General features: G+C 40.4%; 3 protein-coding genes across 3 annotated transcripts in view; all 3 read left to right on the top strand.

The window, feature by feature from the left end:
• Window positions 1-3,292, top strand: part of ZSCAN2 (zinc finger and SCAN domain containing 2) — a 29,852-nt gene extending 26,560 nt beyond the window's left edge. Inside the window, exon 5 of the mRNA XM_051981218.1 lies at window positions 492-3,292. Within this exon, the coding sequence (XP_051837178.1) occupies window positions 492-1,930 (1,439 nt within the window). The 3' untranslated portion in view covers window positions 1,931-3,292. The remainder of the gene's footprint in view (window positions 1-491) is intronic.
• Window positions 3,293-7,181: 3,889 nt separating this feature from the next.
• Window positions 7,182-18,123, top strand: LOC127551472 (zinc finger and SCAN domain-containing protein 29-like). Its single transcript, XM_051981217.1, is given in 10 exon segments — window positions 7,182-7,292; window positions 8,234-8,750; window positions 11,644-11,851; window positions 12,504-12,580; window positions 13,237-13,363; window positions 13,569-14,333; window positions 14,734-15,192; window positions 16,410-16,520; window positions 16,921-17,115; window positions 17,118-18,123. Coding segments are annotated over 9 exon segments (3,168 nt in total). The 5' UTR covers window positions 7,182-7,292; window positions 8,234-8,348; the 3' UTR covers window positions 17,942-18,123.
• Window positions 18,124-24,344: 6,221 nt separating this feature from the next.
• Window positions 24,345-25,891, top strand: HYI (hydroxypyruvate isomerase (putative)). Its single transcript, XM_051981215.1, has one exon. It carries the CDS (start codon window positions 24,858-24,860, stop codon window positions 25,716-25,718), a length of 861 nt encoding a protein of 286 aa, XP_051837175.1. The 5' UTR covers window positions 24,345-24,857; the 3' UTR covers window positions 25,719-25,891.
• Window positions 25,892-26,147: the final 256 nt, after the last annotated feature.

Raw genomic sequence — 26,147 nt, 5'->3', positions numbered from 1 at the left:
GACCTGGTTGTGATTATTTGATCATCTCATATGTTGTTAAAATGCCAGGTAAATGATGGTGGACCCTAGATAGATGCTAAATTAAAATGTAAATATGCCTGATACTCCAGTATTGATCTTTGGATTTTATCTATGGGATCAACAAAAGATTTGTGTACCCTGTTTGCTTCCTGGTAATCAGATTCCCAAATTCTAAACCTGACTTCACTTTTCAGCTGAAGTAAAAATTAGAGCCATATACCAATATTTCTAAGCTTTGGGAAAAAAGGAAGATTCTGATACAGTCATTCTACTCAGGTGAGATGGTTGTGAGAATAGTTGGAGCTTAAAGAAAATAAAGCAGAGATTAAACTTCGTGAACTCTCAAAGCTTTTTATTATCATCAGAAACTTAATTTTAGCTTTTCTTTCTTTTTTTTTTTTTTTTTTTAGTTTGTTTCCTTTTCAATGAAAGAAATAGTTTTTAAACATGTTTTTTCTTGGTCCTTTCAGATTTTGAGATCCAGAGTGAAAATGAAGAGAATTCAAATCAAGAAATGTTTGAAACAGTGGAAGAAAATATGTTATCAGGAAGGCCTGAAGGGGAAGGCATTCAGCATTCTGCTTGGGGAAGTGACTTTGAGAGAGACTTTGGGTTAGAAAAGCCTCAGGGAAATTCCCAAGTAGAGAAATATGGGGAAACTATTTCACAGGACAGGGAAATAGGACAATTCATAGGCCTTCAGGGTACCTATTTAGGTGAGAAGCCCTATGAATGCCCTCAGTGTGGGAAAACCTTCAGTCGAAAATCACATCTTATTACACATGAGAGGACCCATACAGGAGAGAAATACTATAAATGTGATGAATGTGGAAAAAGCTTTAGTGATGGCTCAAACTTTAGTAGACACCAAACAACTCATACTGGGGAGAAACCTTATAAATGCAGAGATTGTGGGAAAAGCTTTAGCCGGAGTGCAAACCTAATAACACACCAGAGAATCCACACAGGGGAAAAACCCTTCCAGTGTGCTGAGTGTGGGAAAAGTTTCAGCAGAAGTCCCAACCTCATTGCTCATCAGCGAACCCACACAGGAGAAAAACCATATTCATGCCTGGAGTGTGGAAAGAGCTTTGGTAACCGTTCTAGCCTTAATACACACCAGGGAATTCACACTGGAGAGAAACCCTATGAATGTAAAGAGTGTGGTGAAAGCTTTAGTTACAACTCTAACTTAATTAGGCACCAGAGAATCCACACAGGAGAGAAACCATATAAATGTACTGACTGTGGACAAAGATTCAGTCAGAGCTCAGCCCTTATTACACACCGAAGAACTCATACAGGAGAAAAGCCCTATCAGTGCAACGAATGTGGAAAAAGCTTTAGCCGGAGCTCAAATCTGGCAACACACCGAAGAACCCACATGGTGGAGAAGCCCTATAAATGTGGTGAGTGTGGGAAAAGTTTCAGCCAGAGTTCTAGTTTGATTGCCCATCAAGGAATGCACACAGGAGAGAAACCCTATGAATGTCTGACATGTGGGGAAAGCTTTAGCTGGAGTTCCAACCTTATTAAACACCAGAGAATCCACACAGGAGAGAAGCCCTATAAGTGCTCTGAGTGTGGGAAATGTTTCAGCCAGCGATCACAACTTGTGGTCCATCAGAGAACTCACACAGGAGAGAAGCCATATAAATGCCTCATGTGTGGAAAAAGCTTCAGCCGGGGATCAATCCTTGTCATGCATCAGAGAGCTCATCTAGGGGACAAACCTTATAGATGTCCCGAATGTGGGAAAGGCTTTAGTTGGAATTCTGTTCTTATCATACATCAAAGAATACACACAGGAGAAAGGCCCTACAAGTGTCCAGAATGTGGGAAAGGCTTTAGTAATAGTTCCAACTTTATTACACATCAGAGAACTCACATGAAAGAGAAGCTCTATTGATGTAGCAAATATGGGAAAAGTTTGCTGTCAGGAAACTGATAGAGGAAAGCCACAAGCATCCTAAAGGCAGTAGTTTTACCAAAAAAAATGTATCTAACATCCCATTGAGAGGTCTACTCACTTTAAAGTTCTATAGAACTTTTTGCCAAAATTTTAACATTGCTCATCCTGGTATTTGCCACCTTGTAGTTTGAAGAGCTCAAAAGAAACAAGACAGGAAAGTCAGGCAATATGGATCATGTATCTGGTTCTGCCAGCAATTCACTGCTTAAATCCCTGTCTGCTTCCTTGTGCCTAAGATTTTCCCCTTGATAAAATAGGGAGACTATTTCCACTTGTGAGGAAAAAAACATCTGCAAAATGGGTCAGATTGCTCAGAAAAAGGCCAGAGGTTCAAATGAATGATTTTTCTTTCTCCCAGGTTAGTTGTTGCTATGGTGCCTTCATTCCATTCTGTTGTGTTGCCACTATATATTTTCTTCTTGGATTAAGTATATTAGGCTATGCTTCTAAGATCAAAGATCTTAGATAGGGCAATACCATCTTGTAATGAAAAGAGGAGGAATAGATAGCCCTTTTTGTTTCTGTAATATGTCAGGAGCACAGAGAAAGCTGCAACTGAAAACCAAGCTGCAATGCACTGAAAGGGGCTGGGCCTCCCAGATCTAGAAATTTATGAACTGAACTGAATTTAACAGTTGTCCATTAAGCTAATCATGTAGTAGCCTTGCCAGAGTAAGAAAGCTACATTGGGGAAATAGCATTTGTTGTTGAGAATATTTATCTCCAGGGGTAGAGGCCCAGTTGAGACCTGGTAAATTCTACTATTGGTGGTTAATGATTTTCTTCCTCATATAGTGGGAGACAGTTGATACTTCCCTCACTGCTGAAGGAAATTTTTTTTCTCACTTAACCCTACACAGATTGTAGCCCTATAATCATTTTATAGTAACTCATTCTATGCACTTGTATTTCCCTATAGGTTATTTCTCTTGTATATCCAGCTCTAGCAGTCTATCAAGTAGTATATTGCATACTAAAAACTTATTTCTAAGGAAGTACTGGTGTTCATGTCATCTGGTCTGAGTCTTAGACCCTTGTGGGAGGTCATTCTATGGCTTGTCCTCATTTCTGTTTGACACTGCTATGGCTTTGTGCCTGTGGTCCCTGATTCTTTCAGCAGTGAAGACAGTGGGAGAACAGCTGAAGGGGGTTATTAGTGGGGCAGAGGACAGGCAGAGAAAGTGTTTCTGGGAATTAAGTGTTTCTCCTCCCTCTGTCCATGGAACCTAGACTCAAAATGAATCTTTAGGTCCCATGGTCCTTCATTCTTTTAATAAAATATTCCTGTCCCTCTGCTGACTCAGTCCTTTAACTTGTGTGGTTCAAAATCATGTGTTTCTATATCAGGAAGTCCCACTCAGTGGATTAAGATTGAAAGTCTACCTAATAAACTAAGCCAGTTGTCACAACAGTTGTCACTGCTGCCAGTCACAACTGTCCAACCTGTGATAGTTTGCCAGAGACCTGATAGAATGAGAAAGACAGCTGGTATTTATCTCCTTCCTTTTTGAGGACTTGAATTGTCAAAATGCCTCATCCCACTCCCAAGTTCAGAGACTTTACCATCATTCTTCTGCAACCTTTCCTCTCTCTCCCTAAAAATGATTTCACTAGTACCTCAGAGAAATAAAAGATAGTTCCAGTTTTGGGACCCTCTGTTGTATATAGGATTTGCCACCAGGCCTATTGTAGCCCCAACTCATGAAACTGCTGGGCAGTTGGAGAGTATGTTCAGCCATAGCTATTCCAGAGCCCTACATAGTGCCTTGCACAAAATAATTGATCAATATTTGTTGGCTTATAGGTCTCTTAATAGTTTTTAAACAGCAGGAAAAAAAATCTTCAAGGACAGGACACAAACTTTCTTTAGCTGTCTGATCATGTAACAGAAATGTTCATTCCCTTAGATAATGCATACTTCATTTGTCATTGTTTCATCTTCAGCTACAATTTAAAATTGTATCCTGAAAATTGATTTGGGTTTTTAAAAATATTCTTTCTTTGAATGTGATTTATTTGGCTTTTGTGAGACAGCTGGCCCTCAATATTTGTTCATCTGACTGACTTTAACATTACATTCTTTGTAACTGGCCTTAGTGAATGTATTCAGACCTAAATATACTAACCAATAAAGGTTCATTGAAACAATGTATTTTAAACAGTCACCCTACTATATTCTTAATGGCCAGTTTGACCATTTATCATTTTAAAAATGTAACTGACAGTATAAGTACTTAGCATTTATTTCTCTTCTACCTTATTTAAATAACCAGTCTTCAGATGACAAGATTGAACTAGGTAATCTCTAAGCTTTAGCTCTAAACCCTCTATATTAAATCTATAGATCTAATAGAATCCTCATAGTTATAAAGAAATGTACTCCTAAGAAAGTCTACCCTCATTTTTATTAGTTTTTAGGATGAGGCATGTCCTAGTAAGAGTGTTTAATTATAAGTCATTTTATATCACTCCTGGTTGATTGTGTCAGGTGAAAAATGTTTTCAAATATTGGTGGTGGTGATTCACTGGCCTGGATACTTTACATATAATTGGAAATGGAGCTTTCTTAACCAGAACTTAACTTGCATATTTATAAAAAAAATTATAATTGCACATAAAATGAATTATAGTACTAAATCAGTAAGAAAGCATAAAAAGCATGAAATACTAACTGAAGCATATGTCTGCTTAATTTAATCTGTCAATTTTAGTTTTCTGACAGGTTTTTAACAGGTTTATCCACAGTTCTGTCAAAACTATGCTCCACAGCTTATGCTTACAAGATTTCACTCTTATGCTTTATCTTCATCAACATATTTTCAACTAAGATGTAGTGCATCCCAAAGATTGTTCTTTGACAACAAATCTATTGCTCTTATAATAGAGGAACATCCCATTAGTCCTATAAGAAGAGCATATTTGCCCAACTACTTTAATAACAAAATCATTAAATCTAAACAAATTGAGTTTTTCATTCCATTTTACATACTGCCATATATAGTGTCTCCAAATCACCTCATGGTTCTAATGAATCTGAATTCTCAGTCTTTCACACAACCTCTTCTTGACCCTTATCAAAACTTTTTGTTGAATCTGCCTTTCTAGCTGCCTTCTATTGCTTCAGCTCCTCTTAATATCAGAGAGATTAGTTGGATGTTTTCTTCCAAATAATCCCCTATTGACAGTGATATCTAGTCTCCATAAATACCCAGTAGCTGGGAGCAGGTAAGTTATGTTCCACAAAGATGAAGTGTCAAGGTTTTGTTGAGAAGCATCCTTTGGGATAAGGAAATTGCAGTTCACTTTTTAAGGTAGAGTGAGCCTTTTTCCATGATTGTTTAAAAGGCCAATCTGTACAAACACTGAAGGTACCCAGTGTCTCAGGTATTATGCTTCAAAACATAACTTTAGAAATTGTATCTAACTATCCTTTTCCCTCAAGATAGAGGATGAATGCATATATGAATTGTGTGTGAATCTATAGTCTCCATGTTTGACTTTGTTCCCTATCACAATTCCCATTTTCTTTAAGACTTCAGAAGACCCGAGGTGCCCATGCACCAAAAAAGGCTGAATGACTGGGGGAAAGACAGAACCCAGTGCTGGTTTCTTCTATTAACCATGTTCTACAGATGTTGGTTTTACATAGCAAAGACCTTAGAATTCAAAGGCTACATCCCATCCATCCATAGAACTCATAGAAATCTTAGTCAAAAGTTCCAAAATGAGAAAACTGAGCTAGCCAGAGGATGTATTTTGTCGTGGTTTTCTCTGGTAGGGGTAGGTAGGTGCCTATCACTAGATTGCATAGCACCTGATGTTCTGTCCAGTGCCCACTTCCATAAAAAAGGACTCCACAAGATTACAGGTTTCAGAATTGAAGCGGATCTTAGGGACCACCAAATCCAACCCTTCACATTCCCAGTGAAGGAGGAAAGGTCACTCACAGTTTGCAAGACAACTTCTAGGCTCAGAGGAGAGTAACGATAGTCACATGCGCTTAGCGAGCACCTGTGCTGTGCCCAGCCTCCCTTTAAGTGCACAGAAATGAGAGGAGTCCCGGGCTTGCAACGAGAAAAGGAGGAGGAAAAAAAAAAAGCAGTCCAACTTCTTCTCATTTCCCAGTAATTTTGGCTTCATTTGTTTAAGTTAATACTCACATCCGCTATCTCAGTGACCACTGGCTTATGTGGGAGGCAGAGGCAGGGCTCTGCGAGCCCTCAGCATGGATGCGGAAACTGAGGCTCAGAAAGGTGAAGATCTGCTTGCTCAAGATGAGCACAAGTTAATGGCAGTCAGGATGAGAGTTCAGGTGTCCTGAATCCCGGCCTTGTGCTCTTCGCACAGGGCCAACCTGTCACTTTCTGCTATCCATCCTCAATCCCCCTTTTCCTCTCTCTCGGTCAAAAACGCACTGCGGGGGCAGGACTTTGCCCGGAGCGGCAGCTTCCCCTCAGCCATTCAACCTGGATCCTAGGATTTAAGTCACCTCAGGGGTCATTTAGTCCAACCCCAACATTTTACAGACGAGGAAACGGAGGCCAGAGAAGTGGAGCGACTTGCCCGTGATCACACCGCGAGTTCGTGGCGAAGCCGACGTTCCAATGCAGCGGTCCGGTTTCTAGATCGGGGGCGTTTCCTCGGTAGCCGGCTGTCTCTGGGCACAGCAGGCATTCACATCTCGGGCCAGGGCTGGGGCTGGGGCTGGGGCCCGGGCCCGGGCCGGAACCGGGCCGGCAGTCCTCGCTAGTCGCCGGCGCCATGCCGCAGCCAGTCTTAACTAACGAATGAATGAAGTCGTTACTGGGCGGGGCTCTCGCTCTCTAGGCCCGCAGCTCTCAACCCCAGACTCAGAAGGGGGGACGGACCGAGTCGGGTCGACCTCGCCCCCTACGAGGCCCCGCCCCGGAGTCGTCGCTTTAGGCTTTTGCGCGCCCGCGGGGTGGCGGACGACTCTTAACGGCCCAGTCCACGAAACGGCCTCCAAACACTGGGAACCTTGAAGTAAGAAGTGCCCACTCTTCTCCGCCGATGATAGGTCCGTGAGAAGTCGCGCCCTAAGTTACCCTTTTTCCATTGGCTGATCTTGCGGGGCGAGGAGAGCGCGAGGAGGCTTTTGGGAAACGTAGTTGTTTTGACTCAACTTGGGTCCCTGGTGGAAGGGTTCGCATTTCCGCTTCCTGTATGGCTGTGGTTGTGTCTGCTTGTCGGCTCGGACCCTTAAACTGAGGCGATTGAGGGGTAGACTAGGAGGCCGCGGGGAACGCGGACTCCCCGAAGAGCTGGCGATCCCTCGGGAGTGAGCAGACCTTCCTGTGCAGTGCGGGGCTCCGGCAGCAGCATGGGAAAGGGGCCGGGTCTATGAGGGCTGGACGCTGCCCGAGGCCCTCAGGCCTGCGAAGGGAGGGGATGGGAGGTGGGCTTCTCCGCCCGCCGGGCTTCGAGACTCGCCGGCCCTGGTGGGGAAGGGTTCTCAGGGACAGCATCCCTTCTCAATCTTACTTCCCGGGCCCCGAGAGGTCCCCTCCCCCTTTTCTTTCTTTTCCCCGTAGTTTGTGCTGTGGCCGAGGCATGGCCATAGTCCCCGGAGTGTTTTGCTTGTGTTGCCCGCTTCACCAGAGTTGATTGATGCTCAGAAAGAAGTGGTCCCAAGTGTACACCCAAGAACTTTCACTGGAAGTGAAATGGCACATGTTAACTCAGGGAACGTTTCTGTTAGAATTCTCGAGTTTGAATCACCTAATTCAAGTTTAAACCTAGAGCTCTTTTTGTGCCATTAATTTATTTGTAGGATCTTAAATCACTTGACTTCTTGACAAATTTTTCTTACCTATAAAAGGAGGGGATTGTACTCTTTCCAAAAGCTCCTTCCAACACTAAAAATCTATGATTCATTGGCTCGGTCAGAAAACTCGGGGTCTAAGGAGAACAGGGTATGGAGAATAATGGGGAAAACAACCATCTTACCCTTTCCTAAAATCGCATGCCCCAGCTCAGATGTTGCTAGCCATGGTCCTGTCTTGTATGTCCTCTCAACATTGTTCTGGGTCCTAATTTGTAGTTCTGGGGACATACATAACTTGATATCCTAATGGAAGGATAGATAGGGATTGATCTTTCTCTGTTGAAGAATCCTGGGAAAGGAATAAACAAGGAGATATTTTATGTTACTGGGATGGATGGATTAATATCCCTCAGGTAACATCTGTTGATGTTATTGTTGTTTTTCTCTATATCTAGAGCCCTCTGGAAGAGTTCCACTCACTGGTCTCTAACCAGACACAAGAGTTAGCTTGCCAGGAAAAAAAAGGAAGAGATCCCACCATAAGAACAAAACCTCTTCTTTAACTGGACAATGGCAGTAGTTTTGGACCCTCAGATCCAGGCTCCTCAAACACAAGATGGAGTCCTTATAGTGAAACTGGAAGATGATTCCCATTGGCATCAGGAATCTTTCCTTCATGGAAATGACCAAGGTCCTGAGGCTTCCTGTCAGCATTTCTGGCAGTTCAGATACCAGGAGGCAGCAGGACCACGTGAAGCTTTGAACCAACTCAGAGAACTCTGTCGTCAGTGGTTGAGACCAGAGAAGTGCACCAAAGAACAGATTCTAGAGCTGCTGGTGTTGGAGCAGTTCCTGACTGTTCTTCCTAGAGAAATTCAGTCATGGGTTAGAGAACAACATCCAGAGAGTGGAGAAGAGGCAGTAGCCCTGGTGGAAAATTTGCAAAGAGAACCTGACAGGTCAGAACAGAAGGTGAGAATTGGATACCTTTGTTTCGTGAAAATAGAACTATGTGAAGTACAGCTTTTACCTGACAGCAATGTGGCACCTTACTGTTGCTAAGGTGATGGGAAATTTCCCTTGCAGTATTAAGAGAATATGTTCAAGAAATAAATAGCTCTTTCTTGCTAACTGTTATGGAATGGAAAAATAGTTTGAAAGATCCCACATGCCATTGCTACCAATGAAAATATAAATTCCCTAAAGCAGGGAGTATTTCATTTTTATATCATCAATGTTTAGAAATATCTTACAAATAATTCACTGAACCTGTGATTTTGTTGATATGAGTATTCCCTTCACTGGTGTAAATCACAACCTAACCCTGTCTTATTCTATACTACCCTTGTTTATATCTTCCCACAAGGACAGTGGGTAGTGCTGAAGACCTATTGCAGACATGCCACAGGAGCAGATGAGTGATCATTGTTTATCTCTTGTTCTTACTATATAATCAGTTCATTTCTTTTTTTAGTAACACATTTTTTTCCCTCTCTTTTTTTTTTTTTTTTTAAAATAACTTTTTATTGATAGAACCCATGCCAGGGTAATTTTTTACAGCATTATTCCTTACACTCACTTCTGTTCCGATTTTTCCCCTCTCTCCCTCCACCCCCTCCCCCAGATGGCAAGCAGTCCTTTACATGTTGAATAGGTTACAGTATATCCTAGATACAATATATGTGTGCAGAACCGAACAGTTTTCTTATTGCACAGGGAGAATTGGATTCAGAAGGTATAAATAACCCAGGAAGAAAAACAAAAATGCAAGCAGTTTATATTCATTTCCCAAGTAATACGTTTTTCTGATGATATCTTTTTAACTGCTTTGTTTGAACAATTCTTCACTGGTAACATATTACCGAATACTTATATCTACCATGTCTCTCCATGTCTTGCAACTTTTAATTCTTTGAAGACTGGTATTTGGAGACTCCTATATACAACAATACCAGAAGAATATATGTCTTAAAAAGAAAGACCTTTTTTTTTTTCCCTCAGGGAAGATCATGGGTTTATTAAAAGCATTTCCCAATTTTCCAGATGCAGTCCAGCCCATTTTTCCTCTTCCTGTTCAATTCTGGAATCAGTTCCTTGTTCTCCTTCAGTGAGGATTTTTTTTTTTTTTGGCTGACGCGATTGAGGTTAAGTGACTTGCCCAGGGTCACACAGCTAGGAAGTGTTAAGTGTCTGAGGCCAAATTTGAACTCAGGTCCTCCTGACTTCAGGGCTGATGCTCTATCCACTTCGCAACCTAGCTGCCTCCTCCTTCAGTGTTTTTTAAGATGCATGGCACTGATGAGCCACTTCTGTTGTTCATTTGTCTGGACATTGAGCATTCTTCATTTAGTTTTTCTTATGTTAGGCCAAACACTTTTGAGTGATTATGTATCTCATTTAGGAGGCTCTGCGGTTTTTCTAGGTTCGATATAACCATTCACAAATAGGAACATATAGAAGACTTCACTATCTGTAGGGAATCTCTCTTTCATTTGGACTTTGTACTAGTCATCTTCCATAATGATAATACATTTGGCAAACATAATCTGCTTTTTGATGCTTCATTGCAGTAATCATTTTATGAGTAAATTTTTTTCCTGATCTTTTGCAACAGATATTGGGAGAGAAGCTGCAGTTATTATGGTTGTGTTTTTACAGATACTTATCATTAAGGCTGCAAAAATGAATGACCAAATGCTTATGAAATATTTGTTTCCTTTGGATTCATGATAAAACCAATTTGGTCAACTTCTTTACTTAGCTTTCTAAGGAAAACCTATGCACAATCTTTCCATTTGATTAAAACTTCCTTTCATCTGCTTGTTTCCTTGATATTGAGTGTGTCAAGATTGGCATGATTGAGTTCTTTCACAAATGTGATCATTCATTTGCTAGACAAATTTCACATTAGGAGTATCAATAGCTGAGTTGATTTTTATAATTTAAAGCTATATAATTCTACCTACTATCACTGCTGAAGAAGAGCATCATAGGAGTAGGGCCCTTTTGTAATGTTTCTTTATTTCCTAGGTAGCCATGGAAAAAAGAATTTATTATATAATGGTTGGCCTATTAGCAATTGGTCAGTTTGATCCAGGGAAAGTAGAAGGCCTATTGTGGGGATCATTTATCAAGCTTTTCTAGCCCAGTAGAACCTGCCAGAACTCACTGCCATAATTTTTAGGAACTCAGGGTCACTCCCTTAGAACAGTGAGACATCACAGTAGTTTTTTAAGAAAGATCTTACCCTTTGGAGGCCCTTTCTAAATATTAAACTGAATTGAAGGAGAACTTTGTAAATGGCAAAGAGTCCATTTCTTTGGGCTATCTATACAGGTGAACTTTCCGCCACATATAACTTGAAAAAAACTTGAAAGGGAAGCTAGGTGCTTAGTGGATTCAGGAACACCTCATTCAAATCTTACTTCAGACATTTATTAGGTAAGCCCTGGGCAACCTTTGATTTACATCACTTTTTCCATCTATAAAACAGAGATAATAACCCCTAAGTACAGTGAAAACACTGAGTCCCACCAACATTCCTGCAAATCATTTTACTGTTATTGGTATGGTTGTTTAAAGAATGTTTAGGTAGAGATGGTCAATGTCTCAAGGCGTTAGGAGCAGATGTCAGGAAAACTGGGTAGACAAGTTGCATGCCTTCCGATAGCTAAATCTGATTCTAGCAGAAGTGCTTGGATGTCTCTATACTATTCACTGATAACTTGAAGAATTTCAGTAAGCCTGGTTTTTTCTTTGTATCCTAGGGGATCCTAGAACAGTTCGGATGATTATATTTTAACTTACAAGATTCTGCCCACTTTTAGCAGGCTGTGCAGTGACAGGAATTGTGGGCTTTTCCTAGGTCCCAGGCGTTATGAAAGGGCAGGAAGTACTCACAGAGATGGTAACAGCTGCAGGATCAGTACCCAATTCACTAAGTATCCAACTGAAGCAAACACAGACAAAATCCAAATGTACATTCCAGGAGAACGCAGAGAGATTACACCTAGAACCAGAGAAAGAGCTGATCTGTGATCCTAAGATAGAGCCCCATTCCCTTCAGGAAAGTGGTAAGTAACTAGAAGGAAAGAGGGAACACTTATGGAGTTTGGAAACCTGAACAGCTTTGAGAGCAGAAAAGATGTTATAGGACATTTTTCAGCCTTTTGGAAAGGCTTGTGTACAAAACTAGTACCTTAATTTGAATCTTTAGAAATTCTATTTGTAGACATCTTAGTAATTTCTATAGATGGTTAGAGGAAAAGTTATTCTTTAGTCTCATAGAATCACTGTGCAGATTGGGAAAGGGGAGTGGGAGTTGTAAGGGGAAAGAAAAGGGTGGAAAAGGCTATATAGTCCTAATAGATGAGGGTGGGCAGGGACCCAGGCCTGGTTATCACAAAGGATAAGCTTGGATCCCTGAATACAAAATAATTCTCAGTCATGTGTTACAGAACTATTTAAGTGACAAGTGTGTCACAGAGCTTGGGGGAAAAAATCGGTTAAAAACGAAAGGACAAAATCTTTATTGCATTCCTTAGATATTTCTCATTTCACTTTTTTTTCAAATCTCTTTGACAGAAAGACAGACAGACAAGAAAAGACAGAAAGACAAGAAAGACAGAGACAACAGAAATAACGTATCTCCTTTACTCATCTAGAAGTATTGCCCTATAAAAAGGTTGGAAACAGTTATGATTTGATGATTCTTTTTTCCTTTAGCTCTACCTACTTCTCAGGTGCTTAATCCTCCTGTGGAAGCAAGTAGTGGTAACCAGGAGATAATGAACAGGTCCCAGGTAAGCTGCTATTTCCTTTATGTCTTACCACTCCTATATGAATATAGTCCTATGCCATTCCTCCATTTAGAACTATTTAACCCATGAAGAATATTGCTCCATTTTCCCTCTTTCCACCTTCCCCAGCCAATGATTATATCTAGCAGACAAGACTAAATATCTTGGAAAATAGGCTTCAAAATTCCATTAGCCTACAGAATGTGCCCTGAACCCTCTGACATAGGTCCTAGCTTCTTAAACTATGGTCATGACCCTAACTGAATGTGTGAGGTCATGAAATTATGTTTATCAGTAAGTATTTGATTTATAAACCTATTTTTGTATCTATGTACCTGGAGTCACCTAAACATTTCTCCGGTGGAAAGGAGTCTAAAAGGAGTCTAAAAGGAGTGGAAAAAGTTTAAGAATTAAAAAAAAACATAATCCAGGGCTAAGGAACATGTTTTTACTTTTTTTTTTTTAATCCCACAACTGCTTAGGTCCTAGGCTTGTGCAAATTTACATGATTGCTTTAAATTACTAGATGCTTCTTCATTCTTTGTGTGTTTTTTCACCTAGCAGGCTTTGCCATCTTCAGAATTGAAAATAAATTTAGAGCAACTGTATTTTTCTAGTGTTAGTCATTTCAGAATGAGACAATTTTTTCATTATTTCAGGAGCTGATGACTTTTGGAGATGTGGCCATATACTTCTCTCAGGAAGCACAAGAGCAGTTATACCTAGCTCCACAAGATCTCTGCCAAGATCAAACTCAGGAGAATAATGAGAATGGTGTGTCACAGAGTAAGAACACTCTTCCCTGTTAAACTACTAATCTATTATGCTTCAGTAAGATTGCTTTCCTTAGAACTTTGACAAGTGTTTTTCTTTTAATCACAAATAACAAATAGACTTCCTTTTTCTCTTCTTCCTTTGACACAGGAAAAATAAAAAAATCCAGTAACTTCTTAATCACAAACCACTATGCTCTTTGTTTTCTTGTGAACAGGATTTATAATTCCCAGATCCAATGTGATCTCCTCTTTAGAGCAAGAGGAAAAACAGCAAAATCCAGATCTTCAAGGCTTTAAGGAGAAGGAAAATTCAGGAGATTCTCGAATGAGTGGAGAACGAGCAAAAGTTGGTCAAGCACCAGTAATGAAAAAAGTCAAACATTGGGAAGATCTGGAACGTCAGGGTTTGGAAGATGAGAAGGTAGCAGGTGTACACTGGAGCTATGAAGAAACCAAAATTTTCTTAGGGATTCTCAGTGAGTCTTGGATTTATGAAAAACTTCGAACTTGTCATCGAAATCGTCAGGTATACCGGATTGTAGCTGAGCGACTACGTGAGCAAGGTTTCCTCCGAACCTTGGAACAATGTCGATATAGATTTAAAAACCTTCAGACAAACTATCGCAAAGCAAGAAGCACTCACACTCCAGGAACTTGCCCATTCTATGAAGAGATGGATGCTCTGATGAGCCCCCGGGTTGCTGTCACTGCCCCAGAGGTGGAACGGAATCTCCTTGGGCAAGGGGACCATGATATAGAAACTGAAGAACTTGAGAGGGATAGTTGGGAACATGAGGAAATAGCAATGGCAGGGGTTGTGTTAGAGAGTGGATCCAGAGAACTGGATTTGGACCATCCAGCAGCATCTTTGGAAGAGCTGCATTCAGGAGCTGTAACAGAGGATTCTGATGGTGATGAATTGGGCAGTGATGAACCATCTGAAAGTCCTGGTACCCCACCCCTTTTTCGGAGTGCCACAGGTAACAAGATTGTGTCAAAGAGCAAAGATAGGAATTCTTGGGTTTTTGTGGAATTTGATAATAAATTATTCTTATAACATCTCATTCTGAAATGCCATAGAATCAGGGCATTATAATAGTAGGCAGCATGTGGCCAGGGTTATAGACATGTACAAAAGTCCTCATTAAGACTAATCAGAATACCTATTACAAGAGAATAATTTATTTAAGTAAAAACAAATTCATGTTTTAGACAGACTACTAAAAATCTTATCTTAGGGAACAATCTCAAGCTGATTGTTTTTTAGGAAGTTGCTACTTAAAAAAATTAAAGAGGAATTGGAATAGGGGAAAATTCTGAAAACATATATTGACCAAACAGTATGTAGCCCTTGTTTGACAGGTCTAAACTTTTCTTCAGGAGTGCACTGGGGATATGAAGAAACCAAGATTTTTTTGGGGATTCTTGGTGAGCCTCGTATTTATGAAAAACTTCGGACCTGTCATCGGAACCGTCAAGTATACAGGATTGTGGCTGAGCGACTTCGTGAATGTGGCTTCCTCCGGACTCTGGAGCAATGTCGTTACAGATTTAAAAACCTTCAGACACACTACCGAAAAGCAAGAAGTGGCCATACCCCAGGGATCTGCCCCTTTTATGAGGAGATGGATGCCCTGATGAGCCCATGGACCACCATTACTCCCTTTGATGTCTTAGAGATGGCAGGAAGTCTTCTAAAGGGGAAACTTGAATCCAAGAAGAGTATTGACTGGGAGAACCAGAAGACAGTAGTAGAGGATGGTAATCATATTGAAGAGGAGGTATCACCAACAGAACTTAAGAGCTTCAAGTCACACGGTCTATTTCAGAATTCCAATGGTAAGCAATTCTTTCTATGGAACCTTATATCCATTTCCTTTTTTTGTTTGTTTCTTAATAGTATTTTATTTTTCCTAATACACACAAAGATAGTTTTCAACATTCACTTTTGCAAAACCTTGTGTTCCATATTTTTCTCCCTCTCTTCCCACCCCGCTCAAGACAGCAAGCAACCCGATATAGGTTAAATACACACAATTCTTCTAAACATATTTCCATATTTGTCATGCCATGCAAGAAAAATCAGATCAAAAAGGAAAAAATACAAAAGAAAAACAAGCATACAACAAAAAAGGTGAAAACATTATGCTTTGATCCACCTTCAGTCTCTATAGTTATCTCTCTGGATACAGATGTCACTTTCCATCACAAGCCCTCGGCTATATGAGGCCTATAAAATAATTGTTCTGAGCTTACCAAGGCAATTTCATTCGATGAAGAGATGAAAACTAAGTACAGCAACCTCTATTGCTTGAGTTTTTAAATTGATATGGGCTACAAATGTTATAAATATCCAAATGACCCTTGGCAGAAAATGTTTCCCCCTCCCCCATCTAGGCATTAGGAAATTTTGATTGTAGTCCTTTCTATACCACTGATTTATGTCAAAAACACTATCTGTTTATTGTTCAGAAAACTAGATTAGTACAGTTTTCCTGATAATAACTATTGACCTCCCATCATCAAAATATTCCATATGCAAATCTTTCTATTGACTCAGGAACTATGCTGGGTGAATCACTCAGATAATTAGGTGCTAGGGCTATGAACAGTTTGTTACTGGAGACAAATAAGATTTATTTTTCTCAGTTCAAGAGCATGATATCATGCCTACTATTGATAGAAATGAAAACTACAGAAGCAATGGGGAATGGGTTAAGAGAGTCACTTCACTGAGCAGTGATAGAAATTTGCAGTTCCTTGTTTCCATACTGCCTAAGCACCATTATAAATAATATATTACATAAATATATAATCTTCCTTCATCTCCTAAATCCTAAACTCTGCCTATATGCTTATTTGTCTTCAGAGTGCAGACAAAATGCAAATTTTTGCTACATCTCTAATCATAGAATCTATGAATTTTCTATCTGCATGCTAAACTTTGCTCAATTTTCCTAGATTTTTTTCTTAAGCTTTTTCATTCTTTCTATAGAAAGGAAACCTCAGAATAAGTTCTAGAGAAATTTTATGGGATTCATTTTCTTTTTCTTTAGCAGAACTTCTCATTCCTAAGCCAGATTCAAACTCCAAGCCAGAGAGTGGGGAAGAGCTGTGGAATGTCATGCTCTCTGATTCCAAGGATATTCAGAGAACTTCCCATACAAGTAAGAACAAAGAAACAATCAAACTTGTGATTGTGAACACAAGAGAATGAGGAAGTGTTGGGAACAGGGGAATCACAAAGTAGATTTCTTTTATAGTTGGGCAACAGTTATGTTGCTTTACCCCACTAATGCCAAAGTAACATAGGAAAAAATACTACAGGAGAATGGAGTTCCTAAGAAGACCTACTCCACTATTCTTGAGGCTTATACCTAGGACAGAGGCTGTAAATAGAAGTTGGTTGAATTTGTGATCATCTACTTATCATTGAGCACTAACTGAGCATTCATTGGACTCATTCCAGTGTTTTAAATGCTACATGCTTCATCCATAGACTGTTTTTATTCTTCTCCATTTAGGAGATCAATAATACCTATTTTCTATGCTTTTTTTTTTCTTCAGATTTTGAAATGAGCAAAGAAAATGTGGAGAATCCAAGCCAGGAAATTTCTGAGGAAATAGAACTACAGGCAACATTACTAGGAAGCTCCAAAGGAAATGTTTCTCATTATCTTAATTGGAGGAAAGCTTGGGAAAGAGAATACAGAACTGAGAGGCAATGGGCAATACTCCCAGGGGAATCACAAGGGCCACCATCTCCTCAGAAAGAAATTTAGGCAATTTTATAGGACTTCAGGGAACCTATATAGGAGAAAACCCAAACACATGTTCTGAATGTGGAAAAAACTTCAATCAGAACTCACACCTTGCTGTACATCGATTAGCTCACTTTGGGGAGAAGAAATCATATAATTGTGATGAATGTGGCAAAACCTTTGGTCGAAGTTCACATCTTATTTGCCACCAGAGAATCCACACAGGAGAAAAACCTTACAAATGTCCTGAGTGTGGAAAAGGCTTTAGTGATCACTCTAATCTCACAGCACATCAAAGAATCCATACAGGAGAAAAACCCTATAAATGTGGTGAATGCTGGAAAAGCTTCAATCAGAGTTCAAGCCTTATTATGCATCAGAGAATACACACAGGAGAAAAACCCCATAAGTGCAGTGAATGTGGGAAAAGCTTCACTAATAGCTCACATTTTAATGCTCACTGGCGGACTCATACGGGTGAAAAACCCTACCAGTGTTCTGAATGTGGGAAAAGATTCAGTAAGAGTTCTACCCTCACCAGCCATCAGAGAATACATACAGGAGAAAAACCCTATGAATGCCTTGAATGTGGGAAAAGTTTCAGTGATCGTTCAAATCTCATTACACATCGACGAATTCATACAGGAGAGAGACCCTATAAGTGTGGTGAATGCGGGAAAAGTTTCAATCAGAGTTCAAGCCTTATTATACATCAGAGAATACACACAGGTGAAAAACCCTATGAATGCAGTGAATGTGGCAGAAGGTTTAATAACAGTTCACATTTTAGTGCACATCGGAGAACTCATATGGGTGAGAAACGCTAACTAGCACCAAATGTTATGGTCAATAAAGGTTCGAGTTTCAAATACCAGGTAATTAACCCCAAAAGAAAAGTTTCTATTATATTTAATTCTATACCACATTTGAAAAAGACTATAATAGTTGAAGTTCATTACCCAACTGAAATGATGTTTGTTTTATTAAAATGCACACTTGTCTGAGAAAATATCCTTCAGATTCTCTTCTGGATGTATTGCTGAATGGTTCCTGTGCCTTAGCTCCCACACTTCAGAAATAGGAAGAGGGCAGTCCTGTCCTTGAATACACTCCCTAGCATTATCACCATCAGAGTAGTGACAAGTATAGTCTTATAACCTGGCTGCAGAGAAGGGATGTCAACCCACAGCAAGTGGGCAGTCATCACTGCACAGCATCATTTGAGGACATGAAAGAAGAAAGACTACATTTCTTAGACTTTCTTCCAGGGAAGGATGGAAGCAAAGATTAGTCTCTAAACCAGCACAACCAACATTTGCCAGCTTGGTTTATCTTTATTTAATGAGGTATGATTATGAGTGATGGTACTATATTTAATTCAATTTCATAGCCATGATATTAAATGCCTACTACATACATAGGACTACACTATGCACTCTTGATAGGGGATGGAAGAAATACAAAAATAATTGTTTCAAATTACATCTATGCTTCCATAGTGTTAAAGAATTACAGTCTTTGATCTGAAATTAGGTATTGTGTATAAGAAAATGTAACTGGGTTATTTAGAAGAGACAAAACAGATGGTTTCTTGAGATGTGGTAAAGAGTCTTGAGAATGTATCCTGAACAATAACTAAAAAATAGTGTCTTTAAGAATTGACTTAGTTTGGAGCAGCTAGATGGCGCAGTGGATAGAGCATAAGCCCTGAAATCAGGAGGGCCTGAGTTCAAATTTGACCTCAGACATTTTAACACTTCCTAGCTGTATGATCCTGAGCAAGTCACTTAACCCCATTTGCCTCAGCAAAAAGCAAAAAAAAAAAAAAAATAGAATTGATTTAGTTTTAGGACTAGCCTCTAAGATCCCTGAATTGAAGACAGACTGAACATACTCCTTTTGCTCCCTCATCAAATCCCACAATTTGCTGTCTGTGCCTCATTTCTAGTCCCACAAAACATCAAGATGAAAAGAATCCAGATGGGCTCAATGCTTTCAAGGTCAGGTATCACTTCTAGAAAGATGAAAAATTATAAGGTTGAAGGTGTTTCCATACCTGCCTCTTTGAATCCTAAAGATTAGGAGCCTTCAGAATTATCAACAATTTCCTTTTCTTTTAATAAGACAGAATTCTATTTTCTTCATGGTTCATTTCTCTATTCTAGTGCTGCTTTAATCAACCATAAAAGATAATCATCTCCATGAAATGTTTGTCCACATCTCTCAGAGCATAGGCGGCACATTGGATAGGATACCTGATCTGGAGTCCAGAAATCCTGAGTTCAAATCCAGACTCAGACACTAGCTCTGTGCCCCTAGGCAAGTCATTTAACCCCCCCCCCCCAAATTCCAAAGGGATCATGAAATGAGTTTGATAGAACTGAACAACAAAAAATAAATTGGTATGTCTCCTACCATTCTTCTCTTAGTATATTATGCTTCATTTCACTAACTTAAGATATCTGTGAATATTTGTATTCTCAGTTATCAGTTTCTTTTAGGCCGTTAGGCATATTTGGACAAATGTTTACTTTTTTTTTATTCTGGCTTTTAGTAATCTTAAAATGTCTCTCTTTACCTGGAATGTGGAAAATCAGGGTGGGGAGGAAGGGGGCACTGGGGATCCCAGAAAATGTGTATGTTTTCCAACTTTTCTACTATTGTAGAAGCAATAGTCCTATGTGATCTGAGAAATTCCATGAAGGTCATTAACATTCTTATCTATCTTGTAATTATATTAAATGGCCTTTGTGATGGTGACATGAGAAAACAAACCACATTCTCAAAGAAACAATCTGGGGCTGCTGACTAAAATTAACTAGGAAAAACGAAAGGAAAAATTATCTGTGAAAAATTACATCCTTCAAAGAAGTCATATGCTATGTATTTTGGAAAATAAAAAGCTATTAAAAAAAATAAGATGTACTTACCCTGTAAAGAAAAAAAAAAAGAAATCGTATGCTTACCACCTAACTGAAGATGAAGCAGTGATAAATCTGAAAGATTTGTAATCTGCAGAAATAGTGTGATGGGTTCCATTTTAGCAAGGTAGATACCAAGTATCCCTATTTATGGGAAACTTAGAGTGCCTGGGAAATTAAATAATTGGTCTGGGCAGAATAATTTAGTTAAGTGTTATACAGTTCTCAATCTATACAGTTTTGGGATAGGGATAGCTTCATATTTTATTCTTAATTCTCTTGATTCTTTCCTGGAAGGGTATGCACTAAGCCAGGATAAAAAGGTTTAGACGGGAAACAGTTTTGTTGAGTTGGTGTCCCTACATACCCAGGATTCAAAGAAGGGTCAGAAACTAAGTGAAATTTTTCTAAGTGTAACAACTGATCAATCATCATATAGCTCTAATAATGCTTCAACCATAACTTTCCAACATTGTTCTATCCTGGTGAGGTAAATATTTCACATTTTCAGAATTACCTTGGTGCTTCTTAATATCAGAATTCTGGCTCCCTTTAAAATAAGAAAGGCTAAATGAGGTCTCCCCATAAAAAACTGGTAACAGGGACTTTACATTTGGGAATCAACCTATTTGTTTTAATGGTTGACCCTTGCTTTTTGCCTGAGGTTCCTGAATAGTTTCACCAATCTCATAGTTCTGTTGGGGACTATCATTCATCCTGATCGTCATTTCTTACAGAACAATAATATTCCATATATATGTGTACATTAAGTATTAAAACAAAGTGACAATGCTTTTTACTATTAGAAATACAATGTGTAAATTATATCCTTGGGGAAGGTACTTCATGTTAAGTTTATATGCATAGTACTGTCCATAGCTAAAACAGCCTCTACTATGGATAATTTTGTGTTTGAAATCTTCCTCAAAACCCACTAGAGACTGAGATGTTCTTTAAAAAATTTAACATAATAAAAAAAAAAAGCACCATATTTTAGTACAGAGCATCTCTTGGTCAAAAATAGTAGGTTGAAGTAGTATTAAAAATAGAGAGAGAGAGAGAGACATGTCTGTGCATTAAAAACCAATTTATCAAATAAGACTAAAAGAGAACAATGAGGATATAAAGTTAAGTAAGCTGATTTCTAATTGAAGGAAAGATTAGGGAACTTTCCAAATTGTAAGGGAAAGAGTGAACTGGTACAAGTCCTTGAATTTAGAAAAAGGTGTCTCCACTTCCCCTAATGTATTCAACCAAAGGAATATGGAAACAACTGGTCAGGAAGAAGCTAGTTTTCAGATAAAATATATGAGTTGCTTGAGATGTATAATTGTGGAGGGAAAAAAATATGCACCAATCTTTGTTTCTGATAAATATAACCTAAGTTTTTAGTTAAGGATGTCTATCTTTCTGTGTTAAATGTGGTGCATAAATGCATAGAAGCCAAGAGCAAGGTCAGCTCAGTATCAGCTGGTGTGGTCTTATTTGGGATAAGAATTCATTATTTGATAATGATAGTGATTTTTAAAGTAGTTTTCAAATTAGTAATAGCACTGTTAATTTAAACCCAAGAGGGAAAACTGAAGAGAATTTCAAGGAAGTTTAGATAGGCTGCTCACCAACGAATGTGCTAAATTGGAGGAACTGACAAACCCTGGAGATTAGGAACACAAGAATCACAAGGGGCTTTGCCTTCTACTGCAGGAAAACACCAGGGACACAGATAAGTGAATCTGAAATAGCTTGGCTTTCTCTGGGAGGCAGCACCAAAGCTTGGAGTAAGCAGGATATTCCATGAGAGAGTACGGGGGGAGTTGTAGGTTGGAGCACGGCTTGTGCCCGGGCCACAGAGGTAGGGGTTCTTGCCCGTTTAACTGGAGCGTAGAGGAATGTCAAAGAAAGAAATCTGGCAAGACCGAAAGCAGAGTTTGTCAAGGTTTTATTTTCGTTTCTTAACATTAAATTTTAAAGACTTTTAACATTTATTTTTTAAATATTCCAAATTCTCATCATTGAGATGCAAATAAGCCCATTATATACACCTGAAACTATGCTAAACCTATTGATATATTTGCCATGTTGCAAAAATAAATAAACACAATTTTCTTTTAATAGGCGTTTTATTCTAGATCTGGTGGGGTTACTGAAATTTCATGAATTTCAGGTGGTTTCCCAAGACTAGATTTCTATTTCAGAGGAGTCTTCACTTTGACCACCGCGAGAGAAGGGAGAGCAAGCGGGAAGCGAGGAACAAGAGAAGTCCGAGTGGCGAAAAGGGGCCCCGGGGAAGGGGGCAGTCGAGAAAACTGGAGAGCAAAGCGGGCACTATTCTTTCCTCCCTCCCCCGGGTAAGCTCCAAGCTTCGCAGGAAAACATCGCAACTTCCGCTTTCTCAGAAACTTCGAGCGGAGAAGGCTCGAGACTTCCGCCGCCTCTAAAAACTTCCGGGGCGGTGGCTTGGCCCACCAGTCCGAGTTTGCTTCCGTAGTTCTGGCTTCCCTCGGCCCTGTATTTTCCCCTCCCCTCAAACCCACCCAATCCCGAGCTTTAGGGCGGTGCCATAGAAAAAAGGACTCGGAAGAGATTCTCTTGTCAGCTGAGCCTTTGCGGCCGCCGTTCTCTGCGAAGGTGGGCTGGGCCCCGAAGCGCGGTATCCGAGGCGCCGCACCCGAAATCAGCTTAAAGTCCCGTCTCCCCTATTTAGTAGCTGTGTCTCTGACAGCCCACCAAGCTTTTCTGAGCCGCTAGCCCAGCTTCCTCATGTATAAAATGAAACCTAATGAGGTAACGTACTAGCTTCACCAGCTGTCCCCAGGACATTTCTACTTCGTTGTTCTGCGAGCATCTGAAAAGAAACTCCTTTCCCCATCAAACCTACTCCTCCTCCGAACTTCAGTCAGTCAACTTTCGTATATTAAACGGTTACCTTGTGCGAGTTTGTAAGGATTCCAACAACCTTGTGTCAGGCGCTGTGATAAGGGATGGAGATAGGCATAAGTACTGCTGCTTACTTAATGGGGGCAGCCACGGCACATACAAGTACATTTACAGAGCAGCTGGAAGTAGCCTTAGCAGGGAAGACCCTAGAATACCCTCATATGGAGGAATAACTGAATGAAAACATTTATTAGGTGTTTATCATATCCAAATCACTGACTTGGAAGATACAGATGGAAAAAGAAGATAATCCTTACTATCAAGTAGCTTAAATTTTAATGAATGAGACACCGCCTAAGACTTCAGTTACGAGTCAAATGGGATGGGGAAAAGTCTTCTTATGAATTAGCATTTCCTAATCTTTTAAGGAACCCCGGCACATCCTTATTAATGTTTATGATTATAAACTGGATTTAATTAACTGGAGTTTATTGAATAGAAGAGTTATCATGGTTAATGGCTAAGGAAAATGATCACTTTGGAAGCTGTGTAAAGGACAACTTGGAGTGGAGGGCAGGGGAAAGGGAGAGAGAGAAGCAGTGAGACTAGTTAGGAGACTTTCAATAGTTTAAGGATACAGGCCTGAACTAGAATGATGTTTGTGTATTAAGGAAAGGATCATTGAGCGAAGAGATATGAAAGTAAAAATTACAACATTTAGCAACTGAACGGATATGTAAAGTGACTATGAAATTAAGGGTGACCCTAAGCTTGCAGACATGGACATTATATCTTTCACATAAATATGTCCTTCATAGGATATTTATGTCACATAAATAGATCATTATATCCTTCACATAAATAAGGAAGGTTAAGGTCTAGGTTTGAGCTGAACAATAATGACCTATAATATGAACATACTGAGTTCAAGATGTCCTAAGATGGGAGCACCCAGTTGGAAATGGTCTGAAATCAAGTAATTCCTTTTTACCTCTATATTCAAACTTAGAAACTTATTTTTACCTTTACAATTAAACTTCTCTATTTGATATGTAAAATCCTTCACAAACTGGCTCCTAGATACTTCTCTAACCTTATCATACATTACTCCCTTCACACACTTTTTAATACAGCCAAAATCGGTGGCCTTCTTGCATTTCTTCACATGCAGCTTTACACATGCCCCTTAGTTCAAATGCCACCTTTTAGTTGAGACCCTTTCGGATTCTCCCCACTCTCTTATCATTTCCCCCCCAATTACCTTATATTCGAAGCTATTTTATATAGATATATATTTTATATATTTATTTTATGTATACTTAATTTTTACATTTTTAAATATACTTATATTTTTTATATATAGTTTTTTATATTTTATATATATATGTATATATTTTATATATGCTTAATTTTTACAGCACTTAAATTCTCTCTTAGAAGAGAGGGCAAAAGCTGGCCTATTTCTTGTGGGGTAATTGAAGGGCTCTGCAAACTTTAAAATGTTCTCTTCATCTCAGCTCTTATTATTTACAGATCTGGTCAAATGACTGCTCAGAAAAGTCATTTTCAAATTCCAAATCACTTATGTGATCCTAAATCTGTTATTGTGACTCCTCAAAACCTGTGACTCTTAAGTTTAAACGTCCTGATTCCTTGTATGTGACCTAGAAAAGTCATTTCAACTTTCTATTCTTCAGTTTCCTCAACTGTTTAAAAAAAAAAAAAAATAGAGGGCCCGGACTAGATGCCTCTGAAGTTCCTTCCTACCCTAAATCCATGAACCCTAGATCTTTCCAGGTACCAGCCCCTCCACACCCTTCCCCCTAGTTCTCGGGCAAAGGGCGCTAGAGAGGGGTCCAGAGGGCACGAGGTGAGACGGAAAAGGCGGAGCGCACCCTGGACGAGCAAGGACTTTGGCGGGGAGCTGCCGGAGCGAGCTGCAGTCATGGCTCCTCTGCGCTTCGCAGCCAACCTGTCGTGGTTGTTCTCGGAGCAGGGCTCGGCGCTGAGCGCGCGCCTCGAGGCCGCAGCCCGGGCTGGCTTCAGGGTGGCCGAGGTTGCTTGGCCATACGAGGAGCCCGCGGCGCAGTTGGCGGTTGCCTTGAGGACAACGGGGCTGCGGCTAGTGTTGCTCAACACACCGCCAGGGGCTACGGATCTCGGGGAGCTGGGGCTGGGTGCCGTGCCCGGGCGCCAGGACGCCTTCCGAGAGGGGCTGGAGCTGGCGGTCTCGTACGCACGGGAGCTCGGCTGCCCCCAGGTGCATCTGATGGCAGGTCGCGTCCCGCAGGGTGCTGAGCGCTCCGCCGTGGCCCGGGACATGGAGGCCGTGTTCGTGGAGAACCTGCGGCACGCCGCCGACGTGCTGGCCCGCGAGAACCTCGTGGGGCTCGTGGAACCCATCAACAGCCGGCTCACGGACCCGCGCTACTACCTGGACACGCCGGAGCAGGCTGCCTCTATCCTGCGCCTGGTGGATCGGCCCAATCTGCGGCTGCAGCTGGACATATTCCACTGGCAGATCATGGGAGGGAACCTGACTGCCAAAATCCGTGCCTTCTTGCCTCTGATTGGGCACGTGCAGGTGGCCCAGGTCCCCGACCGGGGCGAGCCCGACAGCCCCGGGGAGCTCAACTTCCCCTATTTGTTTCAGCTATTGGAGGAGCTAGGCTACACAGGCTACGTGGGCTGCGAGTACCGGCCGCGCGGAGACACTAATGAAGGGTTGGGCTGGCTGCGGGCCTATTGGGAGAGCCGGGGGCTGGCCCCGGGAAACGCTGAGAGCCCAGCAGATATCCCAACTTAAGAAGTGGCCCCTCCATCCTCCATCTGCCCGTTCCTAAGACACCAGCCCACAAAACATGTGTATCTCTTCTGATAAAATGGAAACTCCTCCGAAACTGTTTAAATTTAACCTTTGTATGCCAGAGCTATTCTTTGCTTAATAAATGCTTACTGTTTGATTTGAATTATTATAAAGTCTCCTAGCCATCTATGTATCGTAGAGTCTTCAATTTTAGAGCTTGGAGGGATCATAAAAAGGTCATTTTGCTAATTTTACAAGCCCAGGATCAGAGGCCCAAGGGCCTATATTATATAAATGTACTATGACTTACAAAACTTCATGGGAAGGGGGGTGCTTTTTCTTCTAACTGTGCATACAGTTAAGAGGAGTCACTCTTCTTCAGGAGTTTGGAGTCTAAAGTGAGTAAAACAGCTGCTTGCTTCTATATGT

The sequence above is a fragment of the Antechinus flavipes genome, chromosome 2 (assembly GCF_016432865.1).
Source record: "Antechinus flavipes isolate AdamAnt ecotype Samford, QLD, Australia chromosome 2, AdamAnt_v2, whole genome shotgun sequence".
NCBI lineage: Eukaryota > Metazoa > Chordata > Mammalia > Dasyuromorphia > Dasyuridae > Antechinus > Antechinus flavipes.
Note: the sequence above shows the minus strand (reverse complement) of the source record. Positions and strands in the feature narration are given on the sequence as shown.

Coding starts and splice junctions, on each gene's coding strand:
- HYI (XM_051981215.1), top strand. CDS start 24,858: ATGGCTCCTCTGCGCTTCGCAGCCAACCTGTCGTGGTTGTTCTCGGAG.